Source organism: Telmatherina bonti (genome assembly GCF_933228915.1).
Source record: "Telmatherina bonti genome assembly, chromosome: 22".
Taxonomy (NCBI): Eukaryota; Metazoa; Chordata; class Actinopteri; order Atheriniformes; family Telmatherinidae; genus Telmatherina; species Telmatherina bonti.
The window spans coordinates 23,041,603-23,060,743 of NC_136631.1; the positions used below are offsets into that span (position 1 = coordinate 23,041,603).

At 41.0% G+C, this 19,141-nt stretch overlaps 2 protein-coding genes across 3 annotated transcripts in view; one reads left to right on the forward strand and one right to left on the reverse strand.

Annotated features, from left to right (window-relative positions):
* The window catches only part of stag1a (STAG1 cohesin complex component a), a 39,156-nt gene extending 28,111 nt beyond the window's left edge, over positions 1 to 11,045 (forward strand). The window contains exons 7-32 of one of the 2 annotated variants that reach the window (XM_079262432.1): positions 296 to 500; positions 785 to 936; positions 1,434 to 1,507; positions 1,622 to 1,745; positions 1,910 to 2,008; positions 2,146 to 2,225; positions 2,567 to 2,674; positions 2,799 to 2,913; positions 3,885 to 4,002; positions 4,160 to 4,263; positions 4,499 to 4,591; positions 4,929 to 5,222; positions 5,365 to 5,435; positions 5,602 to 5,770; positions 6,389 to 6,481; positions 6,616 to 6,790; positions 7,201 to 7,340; positions 7,571 to 7,672; positions 7,757 to 7,905; positions 8,095 to 8,223; positions 8,326 to 8,555; positions 8,663 to 8,831; positions 8,988 to 9,104; positions 9,186 to 9,300; positions 9,390 to 9,470; positions 9,632 to 11,045. In XM_079262432.1, the coding sequence (XP_079118558.1) occupies positions 296 to 500; positions 785 to 936; positions 1,434 to 1,507; positions 1,622 to 1,745; positions 1,910 to 2,008; positions 2,146 to 2,225; positions 2,567 to 2,674; positions 2,799 to 2,913; positions 3,885 to 4,002; positions 4,160 to 4,263; positions 4,499 to 4,591; positions 4,929 to 5,222; positions 5,365 to 5,435; positions 5,602 to 5,770; positions 6,389 to 6,481; positions 6,616 to 6,790; positions 7,201 to 7,340; positions 7,571 to 7,672; positions 7,757 to 7,905; positions 8,095 to 8,223; positions 8,326 to 8,555; positions 8,663 to 8,831; positions 8,988 to 9,104; positions 9,186 to 9,300; positions 9,390 to 9,470; positions 9,632 to 9,655 (3,330 nt within the window). In that variant the 3' untranslated portion in view covers positions 9,656 to 11,045. The remainder of the gene's footprint in view (positions 1 to 295; positions 501 to 784; positions 937 to 1,433; positions 1,508 to 1,621; positions 1,746 to 1,909; positions 2,009 to 2,145; positions 2,226 to 2,566; positions 2,675 to 2,798; positions 2,914 to 3,884; positions 4,003 to 4,159; positions 4,264 to 4,498; positions 4,592 to 4,928; positions 5,223 to 5,364; positions 5,436 to 5,601; positions 5,771 to 6,388; positions 6,482 to 6,615; positions 6,791 to 7,200; positions 7,341 to 7,570; positions 7,673 to 7,756; positions 7,906 to 8,094; positions 8,224 to 8,325; positions 8,556 to 8,662; positions 8,832 to 8,987; positions 9,105 to 9,185; positions 9,301 to 9,389; positions 9,471 to 9,631) is intronic. The other variant, XM_079262433.1, reaches the window with a different exon arrangement.
* Positions 11,046 to 11,320: 275 nt separating this feature from the next.
* pccb (propionyl-CoA carboxylase subunit beta) lies at positions 11,321 to 17,422 on the reverse strand. The gene is made up of 15 exons (XM_079262544.1): positions 17,174 to 17,422; positions 16,785 to 16,904; positions 16,627 to 16,695; positions 16,475 to 16,531; positions 16,221 to 16,334; positions 15,998 to 16,108; positions 15,767 to 15,875; positions 15,452 to 15,572; positions 13,625 to 13,706; positions 13,410 to 13,533; positions 13,227 to 13,334; positions 12,977 to 13,077; positions 12,589 to 12,687; positions 12,392 to 12,491; positions 11,321 to 12,302 (listed from the first exon to the last, which is right to left on the reverse strand). The coding sequence occupies exons 1-15, from the start codon at positions 17,414 to 17,416 to the stop codon at positions 12,181 to 12,183; spliced, it is 1,680 nt and encodes a 559-aa protein (XP_079118670.1). The 5' UTR covers positions 17,417 to 17,422; the 3' UTR covers positions 11,321 to 12,180.
* Positions 17,423 to 19,141: the final 1,719 nt, after the last annotated feature.

Genomic DNA, 19,141 nt, shown 5'->3' on the forward strand with positions numbered 1-19,141 from the left:
TAATTATGGTTGCTCACAATCCCTCTAAGCCTTTACACACATCTGCAACACAGATTTAAATTTCAGTCTGAGTAAATCTAAAATAATGAGATCTAAAAGCATGAATCTGACATGATTTATTTCAAGTTGCAGCGTTAATCTTTCTCACACTCTGCCTGCTGTTTGAAAAGAAAGTAGAGAAAACAATTTCTCTAGCTATACTTCCAAAATGCTTTTATTAATGTTCAGGTCTATAAAAGCCTGTCCACACAAGCTAAAATGCAGATCATGTCAATCGCTCTGCTTTCTTCAACAGGACAGTGGGGATTATCCTCTGACTATGCCAGGCCCAATGTGGAAAAAGTTCCGCTACAACTTCTGCGAGTTCATTAGTGTTTTGATCCGCCAGTGTCAGTACAGCATCATCTATGACGAGTACATGATGGACACCGTGATCTCCCTCCTCACTGGACTGTCCGACTCTCAAGTGCGAGCTTTCAGACATACCTCCACATTAGCAGGTACTCCTGAAAGCAACAGACAACAGAAACTCTGGCATGTTCATGATCAAAAGAAGCTTTGTGTGTAAACCCAGTAAAACTATTTAAGGGTTTGTTTGTTTAACACACCTGATTGTACCTTATTATGAAACATAGAGTTTATTCTGATTTTCTGTCTCCTGCAGTTGCACAATGTTTTCTAAACTTGCAAACAGATTTTTCTTTAAGGAGATAGAAGTTTACCACAATCTTTCAGGTGTGTATTTATGACTGAGTTTTGCGTGTACACTTTTGTCTCTGCATAGCGATGAAGCTGATGACGGCGTTGGTAAATGTTGCACTGAACCTCAGCATACACCAGGACAACACACAAAGACAGTATGAGGCTGAAAGGAACAAAATCGCTGGAAAACGTGCCAACGAGAAGCTGGAACTGCTGCTACAGAAGAGGAAAGAGGTTGGGCAGCGTTTTCATAGTGTGTTTGATGTGATGTGTGAATGATTTGTCAGCTGATGTTCATCCTATGAGACGGTGTCTCCAAATCCTGATCAGAGAAGTCAATAAGATGGACGTTTTCTTGTTTGTCTTTTTTCCATGAAAGAGCAGGGTGTTCTGTTTGATCTCTTTTCTCTAAACAACAAGCTTTGCACTTATCTGATGATGTCAGCTTAACAATTGTAAAAAGCACCAAGTAAATGTTAATAAAAAGACAAACGCCGTCTTGTGTCAGTTTCATGGCGTCTGATTTGAGCAGACAGGAGACTAAAAAATGAAGTTTATGACCATTTAAGTACATTTAAAGCTGATTATTTCATTTGTAGAGGTCTTTAAGTTGCCATAGGATACTGATTTGAACACATTTAAATAAAAATTTCAAAGCATTTATGTTCCTTTTGTTACGTGAAATTTGTCAGATTTGATTATTTGCTTCAACTTTGTGCTTTTCTTAACAGCTTCAAGAGAACCAAGATGAAATAGAAAATATGATGAACTCCATTTTTAAGGGCATCTTTGTGCATCGCTACAGGTACAGGTCTTCATCTATATTTTATAGTTTCCAAAAATGATTAATCATATTGATAATTGTGAAGAATCCTAGAAAGAACATGCTCCTAATGATATTTTTCTTTTCACTTACAAGGGATGCTATCGCTGAGATCAGAGCCATCTGCATTGAGGAAATCGGTGTGTGGATGAAGATGTACAGCGATGCATTTCTTAACGACAGTTATCTAAAATATGTTGGTTGGACACTACATGATAGGGTAAGCACACAGTCACACAACTCTTTATTGTGGTGGGAGAGTTTTAGCTGTAAGACTTTGTTGATAGTTTGGTGCAACACAGACCTAGATTAGTAGATCTTAAGCCCATTAATACCAGCTTTCCTGTTATGTTCACTCACCTTTGACCGCCTGTGAATTTTCAGCAAGGGGAAGTGCGTCTGAAATGCCTGAAGGCTCTGCAGAACCTCTACACAAACCGAGAGCTTTTCCCCAAACTAGAGCTTTTCACTAACCGCTTCAAGGTAAATTGCAAGCAATTTGAATAAATCCTGTTTTTGCTGCACTAAACAACAAAACTATGTCTTCTTTTTGTTTTGTTTTCTGATTTCTTTTGTGTTTATTTATTCCAGCTGCTCTTCAATTCTGTCTGTTTTTGCAGGACCGGATAGTATCAATGACACTGGATAAGGAGTATGACGTGGCCGTAGAGGCGATCCGGCTGGTTACACTTATCCTGCAGTGAGTTGCGTTGGTGCTTCTCTGCATGCCTACGTTGGATAATTGTATGTGTTTTAACAGCATTTTCTGTTGCACCCATAATCACATAGATATCACATTATTGCAACCCACTTTTCAGTTTCTTATCAATAACTGTTGTGAGTGTACCAACATGACATCAAGCAACATTTAGTTTATCATGTCAACCAGAGCTTAAGTATATTCTGCAGAGATTATCAGGTATATCCACATCTTGGTTTTAAAGTTGATCCCATCACAAAGCAATGCGTTTACAAAGTCAGATGCACTGTTGTTGACTTTGACATGACTGCATATGAGTGAAGCCAGCTATGCCAATGCAGGGGCAGTGAAGACGCCTTGTCCAATGAAGACTGTGAGAATGTGTACCACCTGGTTTACTCTGCTCACCGGCCTGTTGCTGTTGCCGCTGGAGAGTTTCTTCACAGGAAGTGAGTCCAGCTGACATCTTCTCAATTTAGTGATATGAGTGCCATAAAACTCAGTTTTCATTCCCTTGTCAGTGTTTCTACCTCACCTGTCTGACTTCCATATGTTTCCCATCTCCTCTGTCAGATTGTTCAGTCGCCATGATCCACGGGCCGAAGAAGCGCTGGCTAAGCGAAGAGGGAGGAGCAGTCCCAACGGGAATCTCATCCGCATGCTGGTGCTCTTCTTTCTGGAGAGTGAGGTAACGCTTAAAATCAACCATGTACTTGCATCAGAATACAGTACTCATGATGGATTGATTTGTCATGTTTATGTCCCTTTGCTGTGAGCTTGGTATTGTAAATCTATAAACACGGCACATTCGCACACTAAATGCTAATGTTGTCAAAATATTGTTGAGAGAGAAAATGGGAGACATAATCTACCAGTATGGGGCAGATCGCTTTGGACTACAGCAGGGAAAATGTGTTAAAAGGCCTTCTACTCCACCAGTGTCCAGAAGGCAACAAGAAGGATCCTTGCTGAGCCCGTGAATAGAAAGTCAAGAAGTGTGCCTTTTTACCACTAACTATAATTGGGCATGGGACGAAGGCTCTGGTTTGATCACCCTGCAGCCAGCCGCCTCTGGTGAAGGTGTATAGTGTGAAAGACCGAAACACTCTAAGACCCAGAGGAACACTACTGATGATGCGTCCTAAATTCAACAAGTCCCAGACCCACTCCCTTTCCCTTCCCAATCTTCTTACTTGGGTCTATCAATCACCAATAAACCTTATATGTGCTTGTAGAGGAATAATTACATCCATCCTGAGTTTTTGGAATTTTTGACCGCACCAGTAAATGACATAATTGATTTTCAGTGGCCACACTGTCAAGACTGCAGGGCTATGAAATGTCACTATTTATGGTATTTTTGTCTCCGATTTCTTCTTGTGATCATTTTTAGGCCCATGTTGAAACATTTTACTCAAAAAATGACCAAACATGCCCCGTTTTCTTTATTTTTTATTTTTAAATCATTATTTGCTGTGTTTCCGCTCTGATTCTTAGAAAATGCTCAGTACTGGTTCAAGTGCTGCTATATGATCAAGTTAACTTCAGCATTTTAACTTTTAATCATGAAAAAACTCATTTATTTTAGCTTAAAGTTCTGCTTAACAGCTGTAAAACCTGCCTGCATCATGTCTCTCTCAATGTGTTTTGTTTGCGTAGCTTCATGAGCATGCAGCTTACCTGGTTGACTCGCTGTGGGAAAGTTCTCAGGAGCTGCTGAAAGACTGGGAGTGCATGACTGAACTCCTGCTGGAAGAGCCGGTGCAGGGAGAAGAGAGTAAGACTCACTCTCACATTCACTTCTTGTTTTATGTGGAAGCCTGTAAAAGGCCTTCAGGCTGCTTCAGGAAGACCATTCAGATCTCTTTTAATCTCTCTCTTCACATTTGTTTCCCTCTCTGCTTTGCTCCGACTCTGTCCATCTGTTTCTTCAGTGTTGTCAGACAAGCAAGAAAGTGCGCTGATCGAGCTGACAGTGTGTACAATCCGGCAGGCGGCAGAGGCGCACCCACCTGTTGGAAGAGGCACAGGCAAACGAGTAGGTCACTCCATACACTGTTAATGGGTTCTTTTAGCATTTTATTGCATTAAATAAGGCGTGTGGTAAGCTGACGTGTCTAGTTGTCTGGGTTTTATATATTTGTTTCTCTATTGTATTGTATTTGTGTTATCTCAGAGTTGCTTAGTTTCTGTTTTATTTGTTTGTTTCTGTGTATTGTGTATACATCTGTTTTTAGCATAAAGATCTGTAATTTTTCTTTTTGCTTGTGCAGGTGCTGACAGCGAAGGAGAGGAAGACCCAGATAGATGATAAGAACAAACTGACAGAGCACTTCATCATGGCTCTGCCGATGTTATTGTCCAAGGTGAGGTTTTTATTAGTCTGCACAGGCTCAGCTAGGAGGTGAGCTAGTGACTAATGACTTGCCTGGAAGAGTGGTCTGTTTGCGGAAAGACTTGATTGTGGGCTTGTTTATGCCGTCTTGAGGGGGTGCACTTAAATACTTACTGCTTCGGTCAAGTGTGCTGGCTAAATACGTAAATTTAAACTGACCAGTTTTTTTTTTCCTACTGAGAAACTGAAACAAAGCAGAGCCTGGAGATTGATTGCTTTCCCCTTTTAAAAAAAAAAAAAAAAAAAAAAAAAAAAATTTCTTCTGTGCCTTAAATCGTTTTCTTTTTCTCAACTCCTTGTCGTCTTAGTATCAAGCGGACTCGGAGAAAGTAGCCAATCTGCTGCAGATCCCGCAGTACTTTGACCTGGACGTGTACAGCGCAGGCCGCATGGAGAAGCACTTGGACGCCTTACTGAAGCAGATCCGGCTGGTGGTGGAGAAGCACATCGAGACAGACGTGCTGGAGGCCTGCAGTAAGACCTACAGCATCCTCTGTTCGGAAGAGTACACGATCATGAACCGCGTGGATATTGCCCGATCCCAGCTCATTGATGAGATGACCGACCGATTTGCACACTCGGTTGAAGAGTTGTTACAAGAGGTATGAAGAACCAAGAGACAAGTAAGGTTTGGGGGGAATTAGTAGCGAAAAGTTTTTGTTTTTCTTTTTTCTTTTATCTGTGTTGGTTTAACAGGCAAAAATAATAAGTCATTTGCACTAATATCTATTTGTCGTATTTCAGGCCGAGGAGGCAGATGATGATGATATCTACAATGTATTGTCAACACTTAAGAGACTCACAGCTTTCCATAAGTAAGTGTTGCGCCATAGTTTATGAATAAGTATTCTAAATAGGACCAACTTAAAATGAAATACTAAGTGACAATAAAATGATTATTTGTATTTTTTCAAAAAAGGAAACAGTTTTCACTAGTTAGATATGAAATCTAATGTATTTTTGTCCTGTTTTCCCTTTCAGTGCCCATGACTTGACACGGTGGGATTTGTTTGGGAACTGCTACCGGCTGCTAAAGGCGGGCATCGAGCAGGGCTCCATGCCAGAGCAGATCGCCGTCCAGGCCTTGCAGTGCTCCCACTACTCTATCCTCTGGCAGTTGGTCAAGATCACAGAAGGCGTTCCCAGCAAGGTGCTTGAATCACTTCACACTAAATGCTTTAGTATGTATGGATGTCAGGTTTGTGCTTGGTCTGAGCATCAGTGGTGCAGAGGGACAGGAGCTTATCTGCATTTCGGTAGGAACAGGCTAGCTTAGGCGTAAAAATCTAAAGTCAGGGGTTTATTTCCCATTGGTCTTACTAGACACTCAACACCACATGAAGGCTGAAGATCCTGATGTTTATTTAGTTGTAGAACAGACATTAACACCTCATTCACTTGTTCCTCTCTGACAAAGCAGCATTTTAAGCAAAGGATCTTCTGAACTCAACTTGAAAAATTATGGAGAGATGCAACATTTGCTGGCGTTGTCGCAGAATCACACAATAAGAATGTTTGGGTTATCATATCAGTCCGGACTCTTCAATTAATGCAAGTAAAAAAATGCAATTAAAAAAAGACGTTAAATGTGTTTTCCGAGCTCTATGACAGATCATATTTATTGTTCTGCTTGTAGTTAACATTTCATCAGTCGTGCTTAGAAAGAGGATATCCACAAGGACTTATCGGTGTATCGATTTATGTCAAAAGTGCTTGTTATTTTGGACACATCAAAATGACATGTTTTTGGTGTGTTTTTGGTGTGCAGGATGACCTGGTGGCTCTCAGGAGGGTTGTCAAGTCTTTTCTGGCTGTGTGCCAGCAGTGTCTGTCCAACGTCAACACACCAGTGAAAGAACAGGTAAAGGAGGAAGAGCTCAACAGTCTTTGATATACGATACGAGTTTGATTGATGATGGAAGGCTTTGTTCTTTTATCACCGTAATCTCCCTCCACTTTTGTTTTCATCAAAGTGTATCTGTGCCTCTCGCCCAGGCTTTCATGCTTCTCTGCGACCTGCTGATGATCTTCAGTCACCAGCTGATCTCTGGAGGGAGGGAGGGCCTCCAGCCCCTGGTGTTCAACCCAGATGGTACTCTGCAAAACGAGCTGCTAAACTTTGTCCTGGACCATGTCTTCATCGACCAGGATGATGAGAGCCAGAGCATGGGTAAGAAGATTTATGTATGTTTTTTTGTTTTGTTTTATTTGTTGCAAGAGCTACAGGAGGCTGAAAGGATAAGTAGAAATCACACAGAAAGTTGGAAATCTAGTCATATTTTTAGCACATCAAGTATAAATGACATAAGTTTGAACATTTCATACTTTCTCTGCCATTTCACTCCCATTTCTGCCTGTTTTCTTCCTGTTAAAGGGGAGTTTTTTCCTTCCCACTGTCGCCATGTGCATGCTCAGGATGGGGGATTGGATCGAAGTCATGACTCGATGCAATCAGTTGGCTTCTGTTATAGGATATGTATGAATTGGCTTGAAATGATGTGAATGTAAAGTGCCCTGTGACAACATTGTTGTGAAGTGGCACTGTACAAAGAAAGTTAAATTGAATTGAATTGTGTGCAGAGGGAGACGAAGAAGACGAGGCCAACAAGATTGAGGCTCTGCACAAGAGGAGAAACCTGCTCGCAGCTTTCTGTAAACTCATCATCTACGACATTGTAGACATGCCTGCTGCTGCTGACATCTTCAAACACTACATGAAGGTGTGTTCGTCTGCACTCTGCACCGACCAATACAACTTGACATTACTGGAATACAAGTTTAACAACTATGCAACAGTTTCAGTAGCAGCAATGACTGAATATGACATTGGGAAATGGTGACTTATGAAATAAGGAAAAAACTGCTTCTCTTTGTAATATAGATTTATCAAAGTGGTAATTTTTATTACTGTCATGCACAGCATTTTAACTGCTTCATCTCTCTTCCTCAGTACTACAATGATTATGGCGACATCATCAAGGAAACTCTCAGTAAAACCAGACAGACGGACAAGATTCTGTGTGCGAAGACGCTCATCCTCAGTCTGCAGCAGGTGAGACTGACAGCAGTCTTTCCTGTCTTGTACAGTGCACACAGCGAACACTTACATGCTGTTGCGTGTGTGTTTGTGTTTCAGCTGTTCAACGAGCTGCTGCAGGATCAGGGTCCCAACCTGGATCGAACATCGTCTCACGTGAGCGGCATCAAGGAGCTGGCCCGCCGCTTTGCCCTCACCTTCGGCCTGGATCAGATCAAGACCAGGGAGGCTGTTGCAACGCTGCACAAGTGAGAAGAACGATTGTAAAATACTTTGTTGGATCCTGAGTGATGTGTTCTGTTTTTAAACTGGAAACACTGCTGCTGTCAGTGTTTCCCATGATGCATACTTTTACTGTACCTGCTAGATTTGTTATTTTACACATTTTTGTCTCTTTTTTTTTTTTTTTTCTTTCTCTCTCTCTTCTGTCGTGTCAGGGATGGGATCGAGTTTGCATTTAAATACCAGAATCCTCGAGGATCAGAGTTTCCTCCCATTAACCTGGCTTTCCTGGAGGTCCTGAGTGAATTCTCCTCTAAATTAATCCGTCAAGACAAAAAGACTGTGTAAGCCTCCTTCATTGTATCTTTATTCTGACAAAACTAAAATTCCTTGTTTTTTGTAAGTTCAGCCTGATTAAATTGTTCTATGTTTGCATTTTTCTTCAGCCATTCCTACCTGGAGAAATTCATGTCAGAGTCTATGTCGGAGCGTCGGGAGGACGTATGGCTGCCATTGATCTCCTACAGAAACAGTCTGCTGACAGGAGGAGACGAGGACCACATGTCCGTCACGTCAGGCTCCAGCAGCAAAACCGGCTCGGTCCGCAGCAAGAAAGGGCGACCGCCGCTGCACAAGAAACGCATCGAGGGGGAGCCAGCAGCACAGAGTTTGTCAGGTCTGGCTTTCCTCTATTGTTTTTATTATCAGAACACATGTTAATAATTACATACCGTTTGGTTTGCTGAAATTTAAAACTCTGTCTGCGCCTGTGTTTAATTTCAGAAGAGAGTAGTGTGGAAAGCTCGTGGATGATGCGAAATGACACCTTACAGACACCAGGAGCACTCCAGACTCCACAGCTCACCTCAACAGTCCTCCGAGAGAACAGACCAGCAGAACACATGCCGGACCCGGACTCAGAACCGGGGTCAGAGAACGACTTTGTGCACAAGTATGTTCATGTCCTTATTATCTATAATTTATACTGATGCAAAATGTTTTAAAATGATGTTGGAGTACAATAGGACAAAGCATCTTTTGTTGTTTTCACACTGATTTGTTTACATCTCTGTGTTACTTTGATCATGTTGAATCGGTTTGTCTCCAGTCCTCAGATGCAGATGTCGTGGCTCGGCCAGCAGAAGATGGAGGAAGTGAACAGAAAGGACCGAACAAGCATGAACTACATCAAGTCACGCAGCAATCAGGGCGTCCGGCAGACTGTGTAAGCTTCTAAACATTACATCTTAAAGTAAAAACCAATTTCCTTTAAACCAGTTTTAACTTAACCAACATTTGCCTTCAGGCGCGGGCTCATGGAGGATGATGCAGAGCCCATCTTTGAGGATGTGATGATGTCATCGCGAGGCCAGCTAGAGGACATGAATGAGGAGTTTGAAGATACCATGGTGATCGACTTGGTCAGTATACTGCTTGATGTATGAACTGCTGTTAGACCACTTTTTGATTTGTTCAAATCCAACATACCTTTTTTTTCCCCTATTCCCAGCCACCATCAAGGAACAGACGTGAAAGAGCAGAATTAAGACCGGACTTCTTCGACTCAGCAGCAATGATTGAAGATGAGTCGGTAAGTCTCATCCTACTTTTTGTATCCATAAGTTAATACTTTTAATTTAATGAATATTATAATCATCCTTTATGGTCATGGTGAAAGACTAAAAGGAGTTCTAGATAACTTTTATTGATTCATAAATTTGATGACTTTCTCCTCTTTCTCTGTTCTACCAGGGTTTCAGTATGCCCATGTTCTGATCTGGATATGGGCTTTTAGGATGTCTAGCCCGGATCACCTGCCAATCAAACTCTTAAGAAGAATAAACAATGTTCAAGTACGTCTCTCTTACTCGAAGACATGTTGGAAGGATGCTTGTCCGGCGGATCCACTGATGGATCCCACATCAGCTGGATCTCAGCTGGAAGCTAAGGATCTGCTCTGTTCTTTTCCCCCAACCTGGAGGTTCCACAATCTACTCTGAATTATTCAAGAGCTTCACGTCGCTCCTGTTCTTCCTCTTTCTCTTCAGCCTGTCGGTTTAGCTCTTGTTAAGTGGTGGCAGCCGACTCGTGAGCACTTGCAGTTTTTACAGTTTTCTGCTACACAGATGTACAGTTGTCTGACTCTGCTCGTGGTAAGCATCGCTGGGCAGCGTGACGCTCTGTACAGTCCCTTCCCTTTTCTTTTGGTGTTGCACTTCAAACCTCCTGGTTAAATCCAGCATAGAGAGGACGTCAGTACTACATGTTTTATCTGTTTGCTCCTATTAGCACCCACTGACCTCTCTTCTCTCTGTTCGCCATCTCCTGTATGTGGTGTACGATGTGTCAAGTGTTGGTGATGATGATGGTTAAGTCGAGGCCCATACACGTAGATGTCAACAGCTGTTTGCCAACCTGGAGGAAATGACCTAACTGTCTTGTGTGTGCTGTCAAAGCAAAGAAAGCATTATTTGACTGTGAAGATGCATCTTCAACCATTCTTTGACAGAAAACTTCCCCTGCACACACTCACACACTCTCCAAATAACGGCTTTTTGAAGTAAAAGTTTTAAAAAAAAAGACAAACATATTTTCAATCCTGTAGCTTTAGTACTAAAGTTTTAAATCAAGTGTGTTTTTGTTTGTCTGATGTTTGTACAGTTTTTTTTCTTGAATATGTATCTTGTTTGTTGCCAAATCGTGGCCTACATACTTAAAAGTATATTCCATCCCCTTCCTTTCACCTGTAAATCATATCAAGACGGTTACCAAGGACACCAGCTTTTTAGGTGCTGTATCGTTCGATTGTAACCATTTAACACTTAAGTATTGAAGCAGAATATCAGAAGCTTTTTTTCCCCCTTCATTTAACAAGTTCAAACAAGTCACTTATATTTTTTGCACCTGGCAACAGTGTTCATGGATCCAAGAGGTTAATGATTTGGTGTTGTCATTGTTCATATCCAGTGCAGTGATGGATCTTTGTGTCTGGCAGATGTGTTTGAATGTGTTTAGGTTTTCAGCCATACCTTTATTCACCCTCTTGTTGGGGTAATCAATCATTGATAACCTTTACTCATTGGCTGGATGGCAGTTCTGTAAATATCAGAGACAATTGGATCTTTTCTGCAGTGCATTTGACATCAGTTGCCCTAAAATACTCTTAAAAGCCTCCCCCCCCCCCCCCCTTTTTTTTTCTCTCTTTTGTGAACTTGAACTCAAATTCTTTTTAATAAAATCTGTAATCAATATATAAACCAGCAAATGTCTTCTTTAAAAAAAAAAAACAAACCCTGTGTTGTAAACAGGTAATGGTTAGTTTGGACAGATGTATAAAACCAACCTAGCTGGCAAGCTTTGTCATTATCATACAAACCCAAAATCTCTACAGATCCTGTTACTTTATTTTGCATAGTTTTATTCATCACAACTTTTGCAATGTCCTTTGGTTTGATAGGAATTTGCAATACCTCAGAACATGAGCACGCAGACAAGACAAGCTAACCACTTTATTAAAGCCAATTTTCTGGGCATAACACACTTACTTGTCAAGTTCTCTTATAACTGTGTTGACTTTAGAGAAAATATACTAGATGTAGTGTATAGTATTGAGCAGATTTATTTACAGACAGCAGAACAGACGCTGCCACAGAAAGGCACATTTCCAAGTTGGAGAATGATGGAGACTGAATTTATCGAGTGTGTTTGAGCGCACAGAAAAAAAGTCTATACAGTACATGAACACTCTAAACACTGTCGGTACAAGAGACAACCGTACACTAGTATTTTTTTTGCTGAAATTGCCTTTTTTTTTTTCTTTCTAACATGTAGTTTGTTCTTTCAGATGCAATCATGTTTGTAAAAATAACTGTACATGATCAGCAGTAACCAATATGACCACTGCTGATGGGACAATCTTTTACATGTACTGAAAGAATTATTTAGTTCAGGTTTATCTTAAATGTTTTAAGATTTTCCAAGAATATTTTCTGAAAAAAAGTTGGAAAAAACACATGATCTCACCGTGGCTACAGGGAACAAGTAATTCTTCAAAATCTAAAATATTTTCTGGGGGTTTAGCTTTAAAACTGAATCGTGAGGTGACGGGAACAAATCGGAGAGGATTCTTTCTTGGCTGCTTTCAATGGAGTGGTAAACAGTAGCGAGAAACAAATACGACTGACTACGTGTGCTTGACAAGCTTGTCATTACAATAAACTGTTTCAGTTCATTTTAAAGTAAAAGAATCCCACAGCAGGTGTCTTCACATAATGGTATCATACAGGCGGTCTGGGTGGGATTTACAGAGGAATGTTGGCGTGCTTTTTCCAGGGGTTGACCTGCTTTTTGCTGGCAAGCACCTCCAGATCGTTGCAGATCCTCCTCCGAGTGGTTGCTGGCTCAATGATGTCATCAACGAAACCTGAAACAAGCACAGTTCAGGTAGATGTGTGCAGCTGAAACCTGTGAGAAATAGCATTGTCACGTCTGTTTCACTACAAAAAGATTTACCTCTGACAGCTGCTGGGAAGGGGTTGGCGAACTTTTCCACATACTCAGCCTCTGCTTCCGCCTGGTTTTCCTTCCCTCTGAATATAATCTGAACGGCGCCCTGTGGAAATACAAGACGGAATCCACACTGAACATTAAAAAAAAAAAAAAAAGTTGATGCACAAAAGGATAAATGGAAAGTATGAGCTTAATTATACCTTGGCACCCATGACAGCAACCTCAGCTGTTGGCCAGGCATAGTTCACATCTCCCCTCAAGTGTTTGGAGCTCATTACATCATAGGCTCCTCCATAAGCCTGGGATGCAGACACAAAAAGACAAACCATGATTAAACCTGCAGCTAGCATGTTTAAAAGCACAACTTCCTGCAGGTGCTCAACTGTAAATAATGAAATGCACTACTAGTCAAAAGTTTGGACACACTTTCCCCTTTGGATTTGATAGCAAAGTGTGTCCGAACTTTTTACTGACAGTTTAAATATCTTTCATTATGAAGCATCTATGGGAAAAATAGTATCATGTTACATTAAATATGTTCATCAGGTTAGGGGCTACTTTAGCCTTTCTAATATTATGTTAACACACCTTTCTAGTAATGATGGTAATTTTTGGTACGGTAGCTTCTGCAAAGGCATACAGCAGTTTGGCTCCATGTCTGATGATGCCGCCGTACTCCTGAGCCGTACCTGATGAAAACCAGTAGAGGTTGGAATGGGAGTGATCTCAGGTGAGTGTGTGCATTTTCTTGCAATCTATTCTTCACACTGACACTCTCATGACAAAGAGCTGGAATCCAGCCTGTTTACAAGAAGTCGATGTTTTTTTCCAAGCATACCTGGCAGGAAGCCCGGTACATCCACAAAAGTGATGATAGGAATGTTGAAGGCATCACAGAAACGAACAAAGCGTGCTCCCTTCACTGAGGAGTTGATGTCCAAACAACCTGACAAAGAAGACGTATTTATCATGGTTGACCAGTCAAACTAAAAATGCGTCCATACGACCCGTTTTTGCTTACCGGAAGCCACTTTGGGCTGGTTACCCACAATGCCCACAGTGCGCCCATTCATTCTCGCAAATCCCACCACTATGTTTTTGGCGTAGGCCGGCATGATCTCAAAGAAGTCCCTTTCGTCCACTATCTGAACAAATTTAAAGAAAAAGTAAACTCGTCATGATGCAATGAATGGAATGTTTTTCTGTATATGTGATATTGTGTGTTTCTGCACTTACTGCGTGAATAATATCCAACATGTCGTAGGCTTTCGTTGACTCAAACGGGACAATGGTGTCCAAGGATTTTACCAGGCGATCGCTTAAAGAGAGAGCAGGCAGAACACAAGTCAGGCTTGTTCGATGTTATTATTGTGCGTCATTCCTGAGGAAGCGCAGAAAAATGCTTTTTGCAAGCACATTAGTTACATTTGCTCAAAACAGAACTAAATCTGAGCAAACAAACATTAAGTCTGTGGGGCATAAAATGAATGTTTCTCTCTGGGTAGATTTACAAGGACAGAGCTTTCCTTTCAGTTTTACTCATTTTCTCTCCCGCACTGTGTGCTGCCACACACCTGTGCAGGTGCTCTCAGTGCTGATGAGGTGTATCAACATCCTAGACTCAGTGCAGTGCTAGAAACATGGCACACTTCTAACCAATCACAGTCATTCTGATTGGCTGCTTAGCTGCATACCATAGTTTGGAAAATATGGTTGCTAAGCAAAGAGGAGTTGTCCATTTAGGTTAGAATTACTTATCTAAAGTAAATGTATTTTCTTCACAGGATGTTCTGTCAAATTTTTTTCACCATATTAAGTGACATACTGGGAAATTGATCATAGTGATGCCGTTGTCTTTGATTCAGCTTGGCTAGTGGTAAGCATACACTGATATACAGTTGTCAAGCTGAAACCCCAGCAGGCCTCATGAAATTAGACAAAGATCAATTTAACTACTATTTTTTATTTTATTGGTTTTTATGGAGTTAGTTTCAACTGTTCTCATGTTTCTTGTATTTTTGCTTTTAATTATATTTTGATCCATTTGTGTGCAGCACTTTGTTTCAGCTATGAGAACTGCTTGCCTTGTGATCTGATAGTTTGCGGTTTGAGTCCTGCTCCCCTACGCTGCTGCAGCCCCAAGGGGGACACCGTTGTTCTCTGAGGGCTGGTCCCAATCCCGGATAAATGCAGAGGGTTGCATTAGGAAGGGCATCTGGCTTAATGCATGTGCCAAAAATTCAACTGTGCGATGATTTGCTGGGGTGACCCTTTCAGAGGGACAACTTTGTTTCTGCTGTCGATATTTTATCATGCTTAATGCAGGAATGATAATATATATGTCAACATGGTGAATGCTTAGAAATGATCATCTGTAATGGTTTATATGGGGGATGCACTGATGCACATGGTATGGTGAGCAAGGATCATCAACTTTGTACCTCTGAGCCACTGTCTTGCAAGTTTTCAATGCTTCCCGTTCCAAACACACAAAAAAATTATGCTCTCTCTCTGCTGTTAAGCAATGGAAATCCAAGGTCAAACTAAAGTGAGAAAACATTTAGTCAAATTTACTGCAGCTTATGTCCTCTATACCCAACAAGTCATGTTGTTTTAAGAGGATGTCATGCAACATAATAGTAAAAATGCCATGTCTAATCTTTTCAAATGAAATACATGAAATTCTTGCTACATTAATATATTGTGCAAAAAGAAAAAAGAAGCAAATATAATTAGTTTACTTATTGTCATCATCTGGTATTATTGTATTTATAACATCTTCAGTTAAATAAATTGAGACACAAGAACAGATTGACTTGGGGAGCAGGTCTCAAACCACTAACCCCCCAATTACTGTTTTTATGAATGACCATTTATTCTTGTAATTTCCAGACTGTACTGGCTGAGCATCTTAATTTAGTTGCACCTCATAGTGTAAAGACAACTAAGTCTTATCTATTCTCTTCTATTCAAAAGGCCACATCGTTACATTTTGTTTAAAATTTTACACAGCAGGATTTTTAATGCGAATAAATTTAAAAACACTGTGTGGTTGATGGGTACCTGGGGTCGTGGCACTCCCTGATGGGGGCAGGGTCCTGATTGCTGAGCGGCAGGAAGTTAAAGAACTCTCGCAGGTTGAGTAAAGCCTCAACGTCATTCTCAAAAGCACGGTGAGCCACACCTGAAAACAACAGAAAAGATCAGCTCTTCTAGAAACATTTACAGTAATACTGATCTGATGAGTAAGCCTGCATCTGCTTTCTCTTGTTTAACTCCTTCAGAAAAGATGCCACTTGTGACATAATGAGAGTAAGTGGCTGCAGCAGACAGACATTTAAACAACTCTTATGAATGCAATGATTTAACAACTCTGACCAGATACTGTGGTGTGAGTTTTGGCTCCTCCAAGCTCCTCTTGAGTCACATCTTCATTGGTGACTGACTTCACAACATCTGGTCCTGTGATGAACAGGTATGACGTGTCCTATGTACACAAAAACAATGGTCAGGTTTGTATCATTGAAACTCTCTCTTTGGTCTAACCTTACACAGCAGTTTGAAAATGCTTTCTTACTTCTAAGTGCAATTTATTAATGAGCCGTTTACCTTAACCATGAAAGTGAAATCTGTCAGGGCAGGGGAATAGACAGCCCCCCCTGCACAGGGACCCATGATGAGGGAGATCTGAGGGATGACTCCTGAAGCCAACACATTCCTCTGGAAACAGAAAATGTTTCCTTTTCATTTTTCATCAGCAGAAGATAAAAAAATCAGAGCGAAACCTTCCAGCAATGATGAGGGTGAAACGTTCTTCAACAAATAAACACACCAAGAATATATCTGCATAGCCAGCAAGGGACTCCACTCCCTCCTGGATCCGAGCTCCTCCAGAGTCGTTCAGCCCAATGACAGGGGCTCCAACTGTCATGGCCTGATCCATGATCTGAGCAGACAAACATTAAAAAAAATAATTAGCTGAAGAGAAGGAACACTTTTAAAAAAACCTACCAATGCAAATATATCTACAGTGCAACAAGCAATAATTCATATTTTAATAGTATGGTAAATAAGATTTCAGTCTACCTTACAGATCTTTTGTGCATGAGCTCCAGACAAGCTACCACCAAAGACTGTGAAGTCCTGAAAGGAGCAGAAAATGCAGATAAACAAATGAAATGAAGGCATTTGCTAAAACAACGATGCGTTGTCTTTTGTCCAGTGACTGCAGACTGTACCTGGCTGAACACGTAAACCAGCCTGCCGTTGATTCGCCCTCTGCCTGTCACTACGCTGTCACCGGGGAACTAAGCAAAACAAAAAATCAATTAACAAATCAGTTAACATTTTCTCTTTTCTATTGCACAGAGTAGATGCTTCAGATGCGACTTGTTACCTTGTTGCCGTCCTGCACCATACCAAAGTCAGAGCAGCGATGTTCTACAAACATGTCGGTCTCTATAAAAGACTCGGGATCCAGGAGGAGTTCAACTCGCTCCCTGGCTGTCAACTTACCCTACAAAACAAGACCCAAGTTATGCACCTCTACATACAGTTTAGTCCAAACAATATCAGGCTACTTTATCCACTGCTTGTTTTGTTACCTGTTACTGTTAGAGGTTTGTGTGATATTTCTGAATGAGGATAAATAGTAGCTACATAACGTTGGCAGATATAATTCATATAGACAGAGAATCAGCATGATTGATATCTATATGAAATGAACTGGATTTAGCGCTTTTAAAGCATAAAAATGCGCATGTGGTAGGTGTTTGCTGGCTTTACCCTTTTGTGTTGTGCATCTATTCTCTTCTGACCTCCCCCGACCAGCGCAGCCTGTCGTTTCTTTTCAATCCTCTCCCTAACAGAGAGGTGGCTGACCGAGTACCAGCGACAGTCCCATAGGCGATTCGTCCGCGGCACTGGTGCTGATGGTGCGCCGTATTTCACTTGCGCTAAACTCCTGAAAGAGACCCTCAAACCATTTACTAGTCCCCAACTGCTACGAGCGACATTGAAGACCGACATCTTTGCTCTGCGTGCACAGGAATGACAGCGTGCGTTCAACGGCACAGACCTGAACCAATGGCGTATGGGGGGCGAGATTTTACAACCAATCAGAAAAAAGAAATTTATGACCGCGTCTAATGGCTGTGTTCTATTTCAGCCCTGAGTTTTGTTTGTCAGGTAGATCTTGTCGTCAATGCGCTTGCGCTGTCTTCCGTAAAACGGACTTAATGGCTAAAGTAAACTGGAAATAATAATATTAATAATAATAATAATAATAATAACAATAATAATAATACCACCCACAGAATACTCTGGAGCATATTTACTTCAAAGTCCAGTCCTGTTTTTTAAAACAGTATACCACATTATTTACCATATACTGTATATAATCGGGGTTCATATTATACTGTCTCCCTTTTATTGAAGATAAATGTCATATTTCACAGCAGTAAAATAAAGTAAAGAGATATAAAAGGAAGGCGCAGTCATGACGGGACATAAGACCCCCCCCCCCCCCCCCTTTTAAAAAATTTTTTTTATTACACAATTAAACAAAAAATACAGAACATAAACTAATACGTCAGGGGGTCAAGAATGAAATGAAAATAGGTACAAAAGAATACGCAGGCCATGGACAATACATAAAGATTGAGCATCTTCACCCTTCACCTGTGTATACGTCTATACACATACATATCATACAAGGTATAGACTATATCAGTGAAATAAGAATTTGTCCAATATGCCCGTAGTTTTTAAGGCCTTAGGATTTACAAGATCTTTAATTGTGGTGCTGTATTGAAAAAGTTATTGTAAAAACATTGCAAAGCTCGGCTTGCAGTCAGCCCATTTCCTTTTATGAATATGAAACTTTCCCATGAGTATAACAAGTTGTACAAAAAAATGTCAAGTCCTTTTCCACTTTTTTTAATGTTCAAAATGGACATAAGAACATAACAGCGAGAGCCTTCGGAATACGACGGTAACCAGGGTAACTAATCTAAGTCTCGCGTGATTATCAAGCAGTCCGAGAAGGGTTGATGAGAGGAAAAGTGGAAAACCGAACGATTGATGTACTTGTAAAACGGCAAGTTCGCTATGTTTCGATCACCGCTCGATGAGTTTTATAGTAAAACGTACCAAAATCCTAAACTTCTCGGTTGCACCTTGCATTCCGATCCTCCGTGTGGGGTATAAAACGGCCCAGGGGGTTGCGATACGGTTGGATCCTCGTTAGCTAATTTGTTCAGCCATGCTAACTTTAGTTGGTTAGCTTTGTTTACATCAAGTGCGCGCCTGGCAGGTTCTGCTAGTTAGCTCCAAGCCAAACAAAGTTTCAACCATAGCACTAGCTCAACATTAATTTAATCGACAACGAGGGGACAGGTGTGAACAATAATTGAGCTACATGGCTATAATCGATTATCTGGCATATAAAACATTTGGAGTACGAGGCTAACCTTAGCTTCACGATGCTAACCTATTGATCATGGGTCCATCGATCATGTGATTTAATGTTAACTGTTAGGCTGGTTGGGGCATGTACGCTATAATAGATTAGGGTCTAAATAATCCAAATAAGTAGACTCTTCGTTTGTGATATGAAAGACCTCTTCAATAAGAAGCGGCGACAACAAACCGGTGATGCTAACTTGAGCTAGCTACCTGCAGAACTAGCTAACATGCGCGTTTAGTGATAACGCTTCACCATGCTAGTTGTCTCATATTATGCCTATCATTAAT

Bases quoted from the DNA above. Each gene is read 5' to 3' on its own strand.
- pccb (XM_079262544.1), bottom strand. From the start codon at position 17,416: ATGTCGGTCTTCAATGTCGCTCGTAGCAGTTGGGGACTAGTAAATGGT. The intron at 13,335-13,409 runs GTAAGCAAAAAC...CTTCTTTGTCAG, and splicing joins CCAGCCCAAAGTGGCTTCCG to GTTGTTTGGACATCAACTCC. The intron at 12,492-12,588 runs GTATAATTAAGC...GTATTTCCACAG, and splicing joins TTGCTGTCATGGGTGCCAAG to GGCGCCGTTCAGATTATATT.